Here is a 14,048-nt window from a genome sequence, read left to right as displayed (position 1 = left end):
TTAGGATACCTTTTTTACATAAATACTCCATTATATACAATCCTGCACAAAGCATTCATATAAACAGGGCGGACAGAATTCCAACTTAGTGTTATTGGGGTCATAGCTGTCATCAATCCGACACATTCCATCACCACATCTCCTAGTCTCCAGGACCTAAACAAAGCACCCTGCCCTCGTACCAACCCTAGTCCCAATGGCCCACATGGCAGATGGAGAACGTGATCCTGCATCAGTGTTCTTTGTGTTTGCGACACAGGAGCCCTCCGCCACCTGACCTTTCTGTTGGTGACTGAGTTTCTTGTCCTGATCGCAAGGAAGGAGCAGTCATGCGTGCTAATCTTCATTTGCATTGCTGCAAGCAGAGGCCACAAAATGACGCCTCAGGAGAGACAGCCGCACTGCACTTACAAGGGCAGAGTTAGAGTAGGGGATGCACAGGATGAGCAACAGAGTGCAAGCAGGGATAACATCAGGCCGGCAGACTACACAATCATTTCTTACTCAAGTAAAGGTGGGCCATTAGTCAAGCTGATTACATCTTAGAACATGTAAGTTCTTTATCAACATGTTTCTAACAAGCCTCATGTTATTATTACTAGTGCAAACACCTACTGCTAAAAATATTTCTACAGAAACAGAGAGCTGGCTCTGTGGGTTACTAAAAATAATAACCTTTTCCACATGATCACAATAAGACAAGACAGCCAACACAATTTCCTTCATACTTGTAATGCAATTTGTGACTGGATATGAAAAAGGTTGTGTTACTTATTAGCACTGATGAAAAAAACTTCAGGAGTAAAAAGGAGTAAAAATAGATCAGTGTAAAAACAACCAGTGTGTCACACGGCTTTAGTTAGAACTGAAAATAATTAACAACAATATCAAAGCTTCCTTCTCAGCTTTTCATCTTAACCTTTCCAACTACACACTTTGCTCATCATAGTGCATCATAACAAATGTATTTTAATTTCTAGATACGTTTGTCTAAATAAGGGTCAAGACATCTAAAATTGACCAAAAATCAACAATCCTAAAATACTACAGTCTTAAATTTACATAAATATTTTCCCATTCAAAAGCTTCTGATCTTTTTAAATTAAAGGCATTATTACCTAAGTTTAACTAATTCAAAGTTAAAGTAGTAAAGTAAGAGCTATTTTTGAAAACATCGGCATCTATGTTTGACTTTCTTCCTAATCATCTGACCCTGATGCTTTTTGATGCTTTGTGGTGTGTGATGCTTTTTTAAAAAGGCTTAAAAGCATTAATAGAACATTAGGAGTAAATGGATTTGAACTGTCCTTGCCCTTGGCAATAGTGGCCCTGTTCCAAATGAACACTACTCTCTCTTTCTATCACGCTCTCTTTTATCTCTCCCAGAAATTAGATTTTCCAATTTAGCCTCTAATGCAACACAGCGGTACATAGAAAGTTAATTTGAAAAAAAAAGCCAGGTCTACAATAGTAATATAAAGGTCGTAAAAAATAGGGAGACAGAAAAACAGAAGGAGAGAGGAGGAAAAATGAGACGGGAGGTATTTGGTTTTATAACAGTAGAGTTTCAATATCAGTAGCTTTTTATTGGTTTTGAGTGAAGCAATGTCAGCCAAGAAACTTGTTGGGGAATGATACCAAGTAATTCAATTAAAATGCTGAAATAGAAAGAGAATGACAGCCTAAAAGAGAAATCGGAGAATGGAGGATAGAAAGAGGAGGAGTAAGAAAAAGATAAAGTAGAGAAAGACCAGAACGAGAATAAACCTAACAGTTGCAGCCAAGTTTTTTCACGCATCTCCTGTCTTTTCCTCAGCCTCAGCTGAAGCCCTGGTTTTTAATGTGTCTGCTGCTCTTGTAGGTTTTATGAGGCAGGGAAAATGGATGTACCCACTGCACACATTTGTGACTGGGGTGATGCTGCTGCTGCTTCCAGGTATTGCACTCCCTTGTCTGCAGCTGCAGAGAGGCGGCAGTGATGACACACTACATGGCAGACATGACGGTAAATAAAACATGAGATGAGGTTGTATGTGCCGACTCCCTGCTGTCATGGTCCGAACACACAACATGATTCACACATCATTTCCAGTTCTCTCATGACAGGTAACAGACTCTGACTGGCTGACTGACAACAGCCACCTCAGTGTTACGTTAAGCCTCTGCTCCTCCATTAATATTTATGCAGATTCATTTTTTGCATTATATTCCACTCCCCTGTGGAGACTGACAATATGGTGTTTGAGAGATTAAAATCGTCTTGCCTATGGCAAAGAACATAATTAAGCAGGCCAGATTTAATAAGCAAAGACACGCTAAGGGTTAAATCTTTTCATCCACTCCTCACCTTCTCACAGACAGCTGTTCAGACTTCTTCTTCTCCTAAGTCCTTTAGGATGTCAATACCTTGCAATTTAACCTTCTCCCTTGCCTCTGTCTTTCTTCTTTCACTCACACACACAACCACACACACATACACTGAACTTTCCTCACCAGGAGTAGTCACTCTGATGGCTGCCTGTCATGCATAATAAGGAACGCTGACATTTGAGAGCACAGGGAGGACATGCTGACAAATCCACATAATGGTTTCTAGCACAGTGCCCTGTGAGTGAGCAGGTAAGTGTTTTTGGCCATGCCCACTGCACCTATGTGGTGAATCAACGTAAATCTAAATGTCCAGGAAGTCCTTGGGGCAGCATTGATATTTCAATATGATAACACATGTGAACTTGGGTGGGGTGTCAGCTGACAAAAAAAGTGTTATCTCTCACAGGCCAGCCGAATTAACCTTCTACATTATGCCACTGTGCTCGGGTCACATCTCTGCAGGTATTCAGCTGTGCACTTGTGTGCCACTGCTCTCAGATGGGTTCGGACACAGTTATAAAAGCAGAGCATGAGGCAGAACAGGGGCTAAAAGGGTGGTTGAGGGAACAGGTGCTGCCGCTTTCAATGGTAAATAGCTGAGGCCGTAGCTGTTCCCAATCCAGCTTTTCATTGTTACATCTCTCAGTGCACAACCCGTAACTCTGTGGTCCGGCTTTATTTTCAGCAGCAGAACATGCCCTGACTATGGCATCTGTAATGGAAATACAGCCACTGATTTCAAGGTTGACTTGTCATGGAAATTCAGTTTGAGCAGTTTTTGTTTTGGCTGACATCAAGAGAAAGGTGACTGTGTGCGAAATGCTGAAATAATGGTAGGATCATGACACGATGACTGAAACAATCAGAGTGGAACAAACATATTGAAGTCACCTCCCCATTCCTGAGCACGAACCACCAGTGAGATGTTTCTGTGGCTCCGGTGAAAACTAGGCATGCAAAACCTAGTCCTGAGCCCTGGCTGAATGACGTCACACGCGCAGCCAGGCGTGAATGTAGAAAAGCGGAGAGAAAGTGGAAAAAGGACAGGCTACAGGTGTCTTTTCAAATTTTAAAAGACAGCTGGCGCAACTATCAGAAAACTGTAAAAACTGAAAGAACTAAATATTTCTCTGACATTATTGCTTCCAACTGTAATAATCCCCGTGTTCTGTTTAAAACCATCAACAATGTTATTAATGCTCCCAAAACAGCCTGCTTGGAAGCTTCTGATGAATTATGTGAGGCATTTTTGCACTTTTTTATTAGCAAGGTTGAGAGCACCAGAGCCCTCATACACCCCCCTTTATCTAACCCATCAAACCCGATCACGCACCCTGCTGTATTAGACCAATTTGAGCCTGTTGGTCTGCCTCTGTTAAAGAACATTGTTGGTCATATGAAGCCCTCTGGTTCCCCTAAGGATCTCCTTCCACCCCGTCTCTTTAAAGAGGTTTTTCCAACAGTAGCTCCAGATGTGCTCAATATTATAAACAGCAGTCTGATAAATGGTACGGTCCCTGATGGTTTTAAGCATGCCGTGGTGCAGCCTTTAATCAAGAAGCCTGGTCTGGACATTTCTGTCCTCTCAAATTTTAGGCCGATTTCAAAACTCCCTTTTATCTCAAAGATTTTAGAAAAAGTTGTTTTTAGTCAGTTGAATGGGTTTTTAGATGAACAAAAAATCTTTGAGGTGTTCCAGTCAGGTTTTAAAACTCAGCACAGCACAGAAACTGCACTACTGAAGGTTTTTAATGATGTTCTTTTAGCCACAGACTCTGGCCACTGTGTCATCCTGGTCCTGCTCGACCTCACTGCGGCCTTCGACACAGTGGACCATGACATCCTCCTGTCTCGATTGAAAGACTGTGTGGGAATCCAGGGCAGTGCGTTACAGTGGTTTAGGTCATACCTGACAGGGAGAAGTTTTAATGTCCGTGTGGGGTCTGCTGAGTCCTCTGCTGCCCCTCTCACCTGTGGAGTGGCCCAAGGCTCTATTCTGGCCCCACTCCTCTTCTCCCTATACCTCCTTCCTCTCGGGTCCATTCTCCGTAAACATGGTGTCTCTTTCCATTTTTATGCGGACGATTCTCAAATCTACATGCCCTTAAAACAAAACCAAACTCATTCTGTTCAAAAACTCTTAGACTGTGTTGAGGAAATTAAATCCTGGCTGTCAGCAAATCTGCTTCATTTTAACGACACTAAGACAGAGGTCATACTGTTTGGGCCCAGTGATGCCTCTGCTGCTGATATAGATTTGGGTGTCCTGACACAATATCAAAAGTCCACAGTGACAAATCTGGGTGTAAAATTGGATTCCAACCTGAAACTTGATGCTCAGGTCAGTGCAGCTGTCAAAGCGAGCTTTTTTCAATTGAGGCAACTGGCCAAAGCCAAACCGTTCCTTTCTCGGCATCACTTTGAGATTTTAATTCATGCTTTTATTACGAATCGGTTAGATTACTGCAACGCACTTTATTATGGGCTCAGCCAGGCTTCACTTGCACGACTGCAGCTTGTACAGAATGCTGCTGCACGGCTTTTAACTGGGGCTAAGAAACGTGAGCACATTACTCCGATTTTAAAGTCATTGCACTGGCTCCCGATTCCTTTTCGCATTGATTTTAAAATTCTCTTATTTGTTTTTAAATCCCTTCATGGTCTCGCCCCTCAGTACATGTCAGACATGCTCCAGCCCCACTGCCCTGCTCGCTCTCTAAGGTCAGCTGACCAGTCTCTCCTGGTCGTCCCAAAAACACAGAGAAAACGCAGGGGGGACCGTTCCTTCTCTGTCGCAGGTCCGAAACTGTGGAACAAACTGCCTTTGCACCTTAGACAGACGGATTCTTTTATGGTTTTTAAGTCATCACTTAAAACATATCTTTTTACTCTGGCTTTTAACTCTGTTTGAGTTGTTGACTTTTACTTGTTTTATTGTTCTTACCCCTGACTGGTGCTTTTATTGTATGGTTGTATATTCCTATGTTTTATCAACTTATATTTATTTTATTTCATTTTATTCTATTTTATTAGTCAATTATTCTATGCTTGGTAGGCTGTGTACAGCACTTTGGCTGACCCTGTTGTCTTTTAAAAGGTGCTCTATAAATAAAGATGGATTGGATTGGATTGGTTCTGTAAAACTCCTATCAGTATTGACCTTACTCCTGTAGAGTCTGGAATACAGCATTCATATATACACACCCACTTTCTGAATGTTGTGAATGGATTCATCACTATGGCAATTTCTGTTTATTGAATATAATATTTTTGATCTACAGAATACATGTTCCTTTTTATTGTATACATGACTTTACCAAAATAATAGTCCCTTAAAATATACCTGCTCTAAATTTCACAGACGTGGAACTGACATCTAAAAAAGATCCTGACTCAGTATTCACACGATGATGCCATGCTTCAAGGAGAAACATATCTGCAGAAACCTAGCCTAATGAACGACATCCATGATCTGGAAATGAGACAGCGGAAAAAATGTATGGAGTGGAATAATAGGCTATCACGTTAGCTGCTGAATGCCTTTATGACATAATCTCTTTCTAATCCGTCTTTATCTCGTTCAAGACGGCTGTGTCTCCACCACTGTAGTGTCTAGCTGCACTGCTTACAGCTATACCCTCAGAATTAGAAATAAGTAATGGTTAACTTTTTTTTTGCTGTGTTACAGTTTGAAAACAGCTTTAGAAAATACAAATCTTTAAAACCCTTAAAAATAGCTTGAAAACATATGAACACTAAGCTATAAAGACATATAAAAGTTTAAAAACACGGTAAATGGGGCAAATGAAAACCACATTTGCATTTAAATATAAAAATGGACCCTTCAATGGCAGTGTCAATTTGTCAGAGCAACTCAGGCTGCATGGCCTGATTATGTCTATGGATATGACTGATATTTGACATTTTCCTGGATTCAGCCCAAGAATCCATAGTGACAGACCTTCAAGCAATTGTGGGACAGATTATGTGATGCTTACCTACTGTTTATTAACCTATGCAACATTTTACTTGAAAAATGTTTGTCTAAAATCGTGCTTTTTTTATCTTTAATTCATATGCTTCTTGCAAACTGTCTATACTACTACAATGTGTGCTACACATCTTTGTCTAAATTGCAAAGTGAATTTGACATCTGGTAACTCTACTGAGAGATATGATTGAAAGAAAATTCAATCACAACGTGTGGCACAATCACATAATGAAAATGAAAGTCATTTGCGCATGGTACGCTGTCATTCCTTAAAAGGATGCCAATTGTTAGAGACCAATTCCCATCTCATTTGATAAGAGTTGGTAAGAACTCATTACTAAATGAGAACAACTCAGCGTGCATCCTGGGAGATATTTTCGGAGAAAAAGTTTTTGTTTATATTTGACTTAGTGTTCCACACACAGGAGTTTTCACTCACCTCAGGGTTGGTCCACTTAGTCTTGATCTTCTCAGCCATCTGCTGTGTACAGCCCAGTAGGTCATAACCCTGCCTGCTCTGGAGGTAGAGCAGACAAACAAGCAAGTCAACACAACAGAGCATGCCATGACATGAAACAGAGCAGGTACACAAAGATTTTTTTCCCTCTGCAACTCAAATAATACTTAATATAGAGCATACAGTGTACTAAACAATACCATTGCAAATTCTACAATAAATCAAATATCACTTGCTAACCTATCAAGATACATTTTAATATACACTTACAAGCTGCAATTTTACATGCAGCATAAAGTCTGACACCACATCCCCTCATGTGATGCAAAATCAGATCACTGCTCCTGTGGATAAAGGGTTATTCACACATGAATACACTGATACAGGAAGCAGGATAGAAGCCAGGGTACGTTTAGAGTAAATAATGTGGCCTCGGGCTGTAAATGTGACCCCCTTTGTCTCTCATCAATCCATATGTAGCTGTGGTGTAAGAGTAGGCCAGTGAGGTGTGCTGCTCTGCTTTTGTTTAGTTTTTTTTTCCAGATGTGGAGGACAACACTCATGCTCTGTAAATGCAGTGATTTTCAAAAGGAGGCTGAAATTCTCTGTTTCGGTTTATTCAAATGTTTACAAAGACAACCGATCATATCATTCCCCTCTGAATGCAGAGACTGAATGTTTTGTGTGCTGAACATCAGACTCAAAATGGTACTGTAATCATGACTAACACTATGTTGATAGAGCTATTCTGAAAATAACATTAACCCCTATTACTGGACTGCAGGCACTCAACAACCACTGGCTCATTGGACCTGTTAAGTATGCTTGAGGAAAAATGCCACATGGGAGAAATGCAGGGGTGAAGCCATAATTGGCTCCAAGCCAAATGGACATTGGTATATTTATGTTTCATTTCCATTTCCCATTTTCCACTGAAATTATTTATGTGCCTGTATAATTAAATTAATTTATTAATGAAGTCATGTGGACGATGATGGGATATTGTTATGTTTAAAATATTACATAGAGCACTTACAGAGCCCTTTGGAGTTGACTTAAGGACTACAGAGCCTACAGCTATTGGCATACTACTTAATACTGAATTAGCAATGCAAACGGTATAGGTGACACTGAATACATTACACTGCAAAGCTGCAGATGTTGTGGAGCACACCAGTGATTAGGTAACATAAAAGAGACAGTAAACCCCACTATATAAAAGCCTGTCATGTTCTGAGTGTGCACCTCACCTTTTGCCAAATGTACGCCTCATGCAGAGTGATGATTTCATGTCCCCTGTGTTCACCCTGCACAGCACACACCACACAGATTATCTTCTCATCATATTTACAGTAAAGAGAGCCTTCCTGCCCATGCTCTTTGCACCGCAGTCTCTCCACTGTCACAGTGTCTCTCTTCTTCACGGCCTCTCCAGCAGCCATGGCTTCTGGCTCCGCTTCAGCTCCTTCACCAAAAGCAGCTACCAGAGGTGGAAAATTCTCCTCCTCACCATCACCACAGTCATTGCCGTTAGCCATGCCCTCTTCAGATGGTGCTGTCCCAGCTGCAGCCTCATCCTCGGCATTGCCTCCAACTCTGGAGTCTCTGTCTCTGCCAAGACCATTAGCCTGTGTTGCCTCATAAGTATAAGGCATTAGCGTGTGATGTGTGCTGCTGGCGTGTTGATCAGCATGGAGAGGGCAGAAGGCGAAGCTGCAGGTGTGACATGCTTGTGTTGCTGGCTGGGGCTCATCAGGTTCACATGCATCACATGACCCATCCATTTGTGGCAACTCTTCCTGTTTTAGCCCCATGGCTCCTTCCTCAGGTCTCCCCTCTTTGTGGTCCATGGTGACTGATAAAGATTCCAGGGATCAGAGAAGTCTTATTGGAGACACAGAGGAGGATGGGTTATAAATATATGACCTTTCTGAGAACACATCTCATATTTGCACAAGGGATAGTCCAAGATTCTCAGGACTAATCCCATCTGATATAATATTCCCAGCAGATGACATTGAAGAGCCAAAGTCCACAGGAAACAACAGTCAGAGCCACACCATAACACAAGCTGCTAAAAAAGGCATTTCTCTGCAAGGGCAATAAACAGGAAGACCCCATCTGCAGTCACTGAACTGCCTTTGTGTACAAACACACTCACTTTGTTTACTGACTCACAAACAAAAGTGCTGAGTGTGTACTCCTGTACCCTCAGCATGACCAGTCGCTGTCTTCCTCTCACTCTCTAATCTCCATGCATATGTCATCAGGCCCTGTTCTTTTCATAAAAATGATCATTTTTCTCTCTGTGTGTACACTCACACTCCTTTCTGTCCACTCTGCAGGAGTGAACCTAAAAACAGAGGTAGCAGCTGCATGCACAGAACACTAACACACACACACTCTCTCACTTTCTCTTTCTCCTCGAAGCATTCCTCTGTGTGTACTCTTCCCCACTGCTGACACAAACAACCGACAGAAAAAGCGCTGTAATGCAGTGAACTCCCCCCATCTCCCACCGCCCCTCTCTGCTGTTTCTGTCCCTGACACACACATTCACACAGCGCTTCCTCGCACCAACACACCGGCATTTTCTCCCTCATCCTTCGGCTCACTTTGCTGCTGTCTGCAGTGTGTACTTACTCGTCTGCGTCCTCGTCCCCCTTGTTTTTTTCGGTCTAGGACTTGTTTAGAGGTAATGTGGAAGAATTAGCTTGACGGCTAACTTCCGTAGCACGGCCGCTGAACCTTGAATCCTATTACTGTGCTTTCGACAGATAAACGTTCACTTCACAGTAGCAGTAGAAGGCATCCAGCTCCTACCCGACAGCGTTTTTACTTCCTTATTTTCATCAGCTGCTGTCTACTTTTTTTTCTACTTCCTGCTTGTAGTCTCCTGTGCGTTTGAGAACGGCAGAGACACGCAGAGGCTGGGGAGAGAAAACTCGTTTGACAAGCTGAGCAAACAAAGTGAAACTGCGCACAGAAGCAGATACTCACAGTTAAAATCATTTTGTTATCCATCTAGATATTTACTGTATACGATACTAACGCTGTTCGTTATTTTTCTTTCTTTCTTTCACAAAGTTTATATTTCCTCATCACATTTAAGAAGAGTGAACTTTATAAATTAAATAATTCAAACCTAATAATAGCCTTGAATGACACATAAACATATAGATAAAAAAGTGAAAAAAAACTATGATCGTCTGTAATTAGACATATTATATTTGACAACAACAACAACAACAACAACAAGCGTTTTTGTTGTTGTTGTCAAACCCCAGAGTGGGGGTGTGCTGCTATTATCATGCATTACTGCGTGAACAATATACAGGCAGAATGACAGGGCATTTTCTATATCTGAATCAAGGGGTGAGCCGGTACACATGCCCTTTGAAAGTGTGTACTGATGTGACATTACACTGCCTTTGGTTGTTGTTTGTGAGCAAGCAAGGATGGCATCTAGATGGGGTTTACCTATTGTGGCATTGCAGTGCAGTCTCTGTGTGAAAGGGGCTATTTATGGTTCTGCTAATACTTCTGGACTTTTCGTTTTATTGGTAATCATCAATACAACCATTTTTAAAAAAACTGCAATGTTTGTAGTGTGGGGATCGCTTCTTTGGAGGATTAGGCAAATCAGCAGAAGCAGGATGTGCTCCCATTACAGAGTGCATTGTGTTTTCACAGTGTGCATGTGCATCCGTGAAGCAGGAGTACGTTATTGCCCATGCATACATGATTACATCAATATGAATGACAGCTACACGTCCATATTATACAGAAAAAGGTTGAGCTGGAAGAGTAAACAGATTGTGTATTCTGACACTAGTGTTAATGGGGAGTTTCTAATTATGATGTCTGCTTCCCCTTCTGTGCATGTCCTTACCCTCCATAAAGCAGCACTGAGAAACAATGGAGCTGGATTAGAGGTCTGGAGAGAGATACGGAGAGATGAGGAAAAAACAAGCTGTTCTCTGTAGAGAGATCTAAAAAGGCTATTGAGCTAGGCTTCACATAAGTGGTATTTGCCAAATAATTGTTGACTGTTAGTCTGATATGAATGGCATGCCATAAATAACCATGAACCACGTTCCAAGAAAGCCTCCAGCATGCACTCGATATGGATGCTGCTGCTGCTTTTGCCAAAGTTTTTGAGCTCTTTTAAAGAGGATTGCTCTTACAGAAAGATTGCCACTAGAAAGATTTATTATAAGACTATAAACAGGAAGGATGACTCAATGAAAACATGTTTAACTGGCAAAAAGCAAATTTGTCTCTGAATAAGACTCACTTAAGCCCTGCTGAGTGGCTTAAGCAAACAGTGTTTCCAGAGGATGTAACAGATGTATGATTCTGAGCAGAGCAGTATCTGATTTGTAATCGAGAGCCCCCATGGTTTTGCCTCATGTGTCTTTATTGTTTTATATCACCATAATGCATGTTAAAAACATCTGGAATGTTGTTTTTTTTACTCACTCACTGCATTAAACTTTGCTGCACAGTTAAAGACAGCATCATCTTGCATTCTGCATGAAAGCAAAAACAATTAACAGGCTCATTGACTTGCAATTCATTAGAATAAGCACTCAATAAAACTACAATATGTGGCTACTGATAGGTGATCTGTTCTTTATCTGCTGGGAATCTGTAGTGAAACAAGATGTGACACTCAATAGAAGCTAAATTTGTTTACCTAAATTGTGTTTCTGCAGCTCAGAAAAAGCCTGTGCATGGATGCTGTTGGCAACACAAAGAAGATCAAGCTCTCAGAAATGCCAGCCAAGAGTGAAGGGGAGGGGGCTTTGGCAGGCTGGCAGGGCAGACAGAAAACACTTACCTAATGCCTCAGTTTTAACATTGTTTTATTGGCATGAGGTCAGTCGTTGGTCTAAAGATGAAATGTCCTTCAGTGCATCAGCGGTGGTCTGTCAGGGGGGGAATTCTTCAAGAGTAACCATCTCTCCCTCCCTTCCTCTCTCTTTTTCCCTCTTTTAGACTATCAGTTGATATTTTATTCTGTCTCCTAGCTCCTCATTTGCCCTTTGGATCACTCTCTGAATGACTTATCCACTGCTCATTGCTGGGAAACATAAAACAGAATCAATGCTGTTTCGTGAGGTTGTCTGTAGATTCCAAAACCTTGACTGGTGAGGCAGATAAATAAACAAATGAAGCACCTTTAAACATGGTCTTGAACATGGACGCAGGTGAAAAATGCCATGAGTTTACTTGTGCACAGCTATCCAGCTGAATTAGTAATGTTTAGGAGCATTCTCCAGTGCTACACTTGCTCAGTAATGTTTGTTCTCTCTCTCTTTCTCTCTCTCTGTGTGTGTGTGTGTGTGTGTGTGTGTGTGTGTAGGGCAAATCAAGGGAACGACAGCTGTCAGGACTGATCAGAGGCAGTGAGTGGTGACATACAGGTGAAGTAACAGGAGAGCACATAGGGGACAGAGGTAAAGAGCAGCATTTTCTAAAAGCCTTGTCATCTTAGAGACTGGACAATCAACATTTTTCTATATTCTCCCATGAATACAAATGCATCCTTAAAACACATTCAATTTGTGAATATGCTTCAACCTGCAAAAGAAAAGTACCTTATCTTTTTTTTCTCTCTATTCACCAGCCACCAGCCTTATTATTGCTTGGAAAATGTGTGACTTATATACAAACGACCGAAACCTAAGGTTACAATGACAACCAGAAACAGCAGAGCAACATCAGTCTTTAGATGACATTTGGCTGCTAGTAAGTAAACATGATCTACATTTTAATAAGACAAAATGACAAGGAATGAAAGATAAAAGCCATAAATAAAGTGACTGCAGATTTTTATTTCACAGATGTTTGATTGAGCTCTTCATTTTTTACATCAGGGATTTTGCCATCTGTGCTGCTCTGCTGAAATCCCAATCAATATCTTGCAGGCACTTTTACAACGATTCCAAGTTCATACGCAGATTACCTGAAAATGATCATTTTTATTAGATGCAGTATTCTAATTGCCACATTCCCTAATGCCAGTTAAGAAACATCTTGCCAGAATGAAGACTGCATTAGCTGAAACTAAACCAAACCATCAGTTAAATACACCATAAATCCTACATTTATGAAGGCTGATCAGTTCTTATTGAAGCTCTTTGTTCAAATTTATGATCAGATTGGAGGCACAAATATTGGCAAATATAATTTCATACAGAGGTGTCTTGTATAAAGCTTTTACAAGATCACATGTATTGTTACCAACACGTTTTGAATGTGAATAGGAACTGATTTAACAAGGATTAGATTGTAGTGTAGTGTTATCATATGTGTATTAATAACATTACATCAATGTAAAAACCCATTGTTCCTGATCTGTATATATGTAGATGCGTCCATTTCTACTTTCCATTACTGCTTTCCCCCAGCTAAGTATGCTCATCCGTTTTAAGCCGTCACATTGCAGCCTTTGTTCACAGGCTCTGAAAGGACTTGCCATCATAAATATGTCCAGAATGCATTATCTCATGTATCATGCAAAGCACAAGCTCATTATTGTCCTGCCAAAGGGTCTACATTTCTTGTCCCTGCCTTGACTTCTTCTTCTTTTTCTTCTACTCTTACTCTCTCTCTCTCTCTCATCCTTAATAATGTCTAGTAAGCTATAAGAAAGGCTGAAAGAATGCTATAACATGTTACCCAGCAGCATCTGAGTACACTTTAAAAATTGAAGAATGTGCTCACTAGCATATGTTGTTTCTCAGCAATATTGCTGAATTTTGCAACTTTGGGATGAATAAATTTTTTTATTCTAAGTTAAGGGGATTTCACACCAGGTAGTTACAGAGTGGTGGATCTGCTTCTAAGGTGTTAATATAGTAATTGTCCTGAGGATCAAAGGGGAAGGTTTTATGTTCTCTTGGCACAGATGATGGATCTTCTTTTCTGTTCTGTCAGTCTGTAAGTGGTGCTGTGGGTTACAGATTTCTCTCTCGTAAAATACTGAATGAAAGCTGACTGAAAGAATGTAAGTCATGGGATTATGTGAATTATTAAAGTGTGACTTTAATTTGAATCATAAGTGCATTTCAAGTGATTTTTGTGCTTATGTAATAGAGAATGCATGACTCTCTTATATATGCAGCCTTATTAAAAACTCAAAGCACATTATTAAGCAGACATTTAAGTAGTCGGTACTTCATTTTTCTTCAGTTTTTTCCTTGTTATTTATATCACCAAACA

The 14,048-nt window shown here is 40.8% G+C and overlaps 1 protein-coding gene across 2 annotated transcripts in view; it reads right to left on the bottom strand.

The window, feature by feature from the left end:
• The window catches only part of trim44 (tripartite motif containing 44), a 42,758-nt gene extending 33,019 nt beyond the window's left edge, over positions 1–9,739 (bottom strand). Inside the window, exons 1-3 of one of the 2 annotated variants that reach the window (XM_028408617.1) lie at positions 9,462–9,739; positions 8,069–8,702; positions 6,801–6,878 (exon numbers count right to left, since the gene is read on the bottom strand). In XM_028408617.1, the coding sequence (XP_028264418.1) occupies positions 6,801–6,878; positions 8,069–8,668 (678 nt within the window). In that variant the 5' untranslated portion in view covers positions 8,669–8,702; positions 9,462–9,739. The remainder of the gene's footprint in view (positions 1–6,800; positions 6,879–8,068; positions 8,703–9,461) is intronic. The other variant, XM_028408618.1, reaches the window with a different exon arrangement.
• Between the last annotated feature and the right edge of the window lie 4,309 nt (positions 9,740–14,048).

The sequence above is a fragment of the Parambassis ranga genome, chromosome 6 (assembly GCF_900634625.1).
Source record: "Parambassis ranga chromosome 6, fParRan2.1, whole genome shotgun sequence".
Lineage (NCBI taxonomy): Eukaryota > Metazoa > Chordata > Actinopteri > Ambassidae > Parambassis > Parambassis ranga.
Note: the sequence above shows the minus strand (reverse complement) of the source record. Positions and strands in the feature narration are given on the sequence as shown.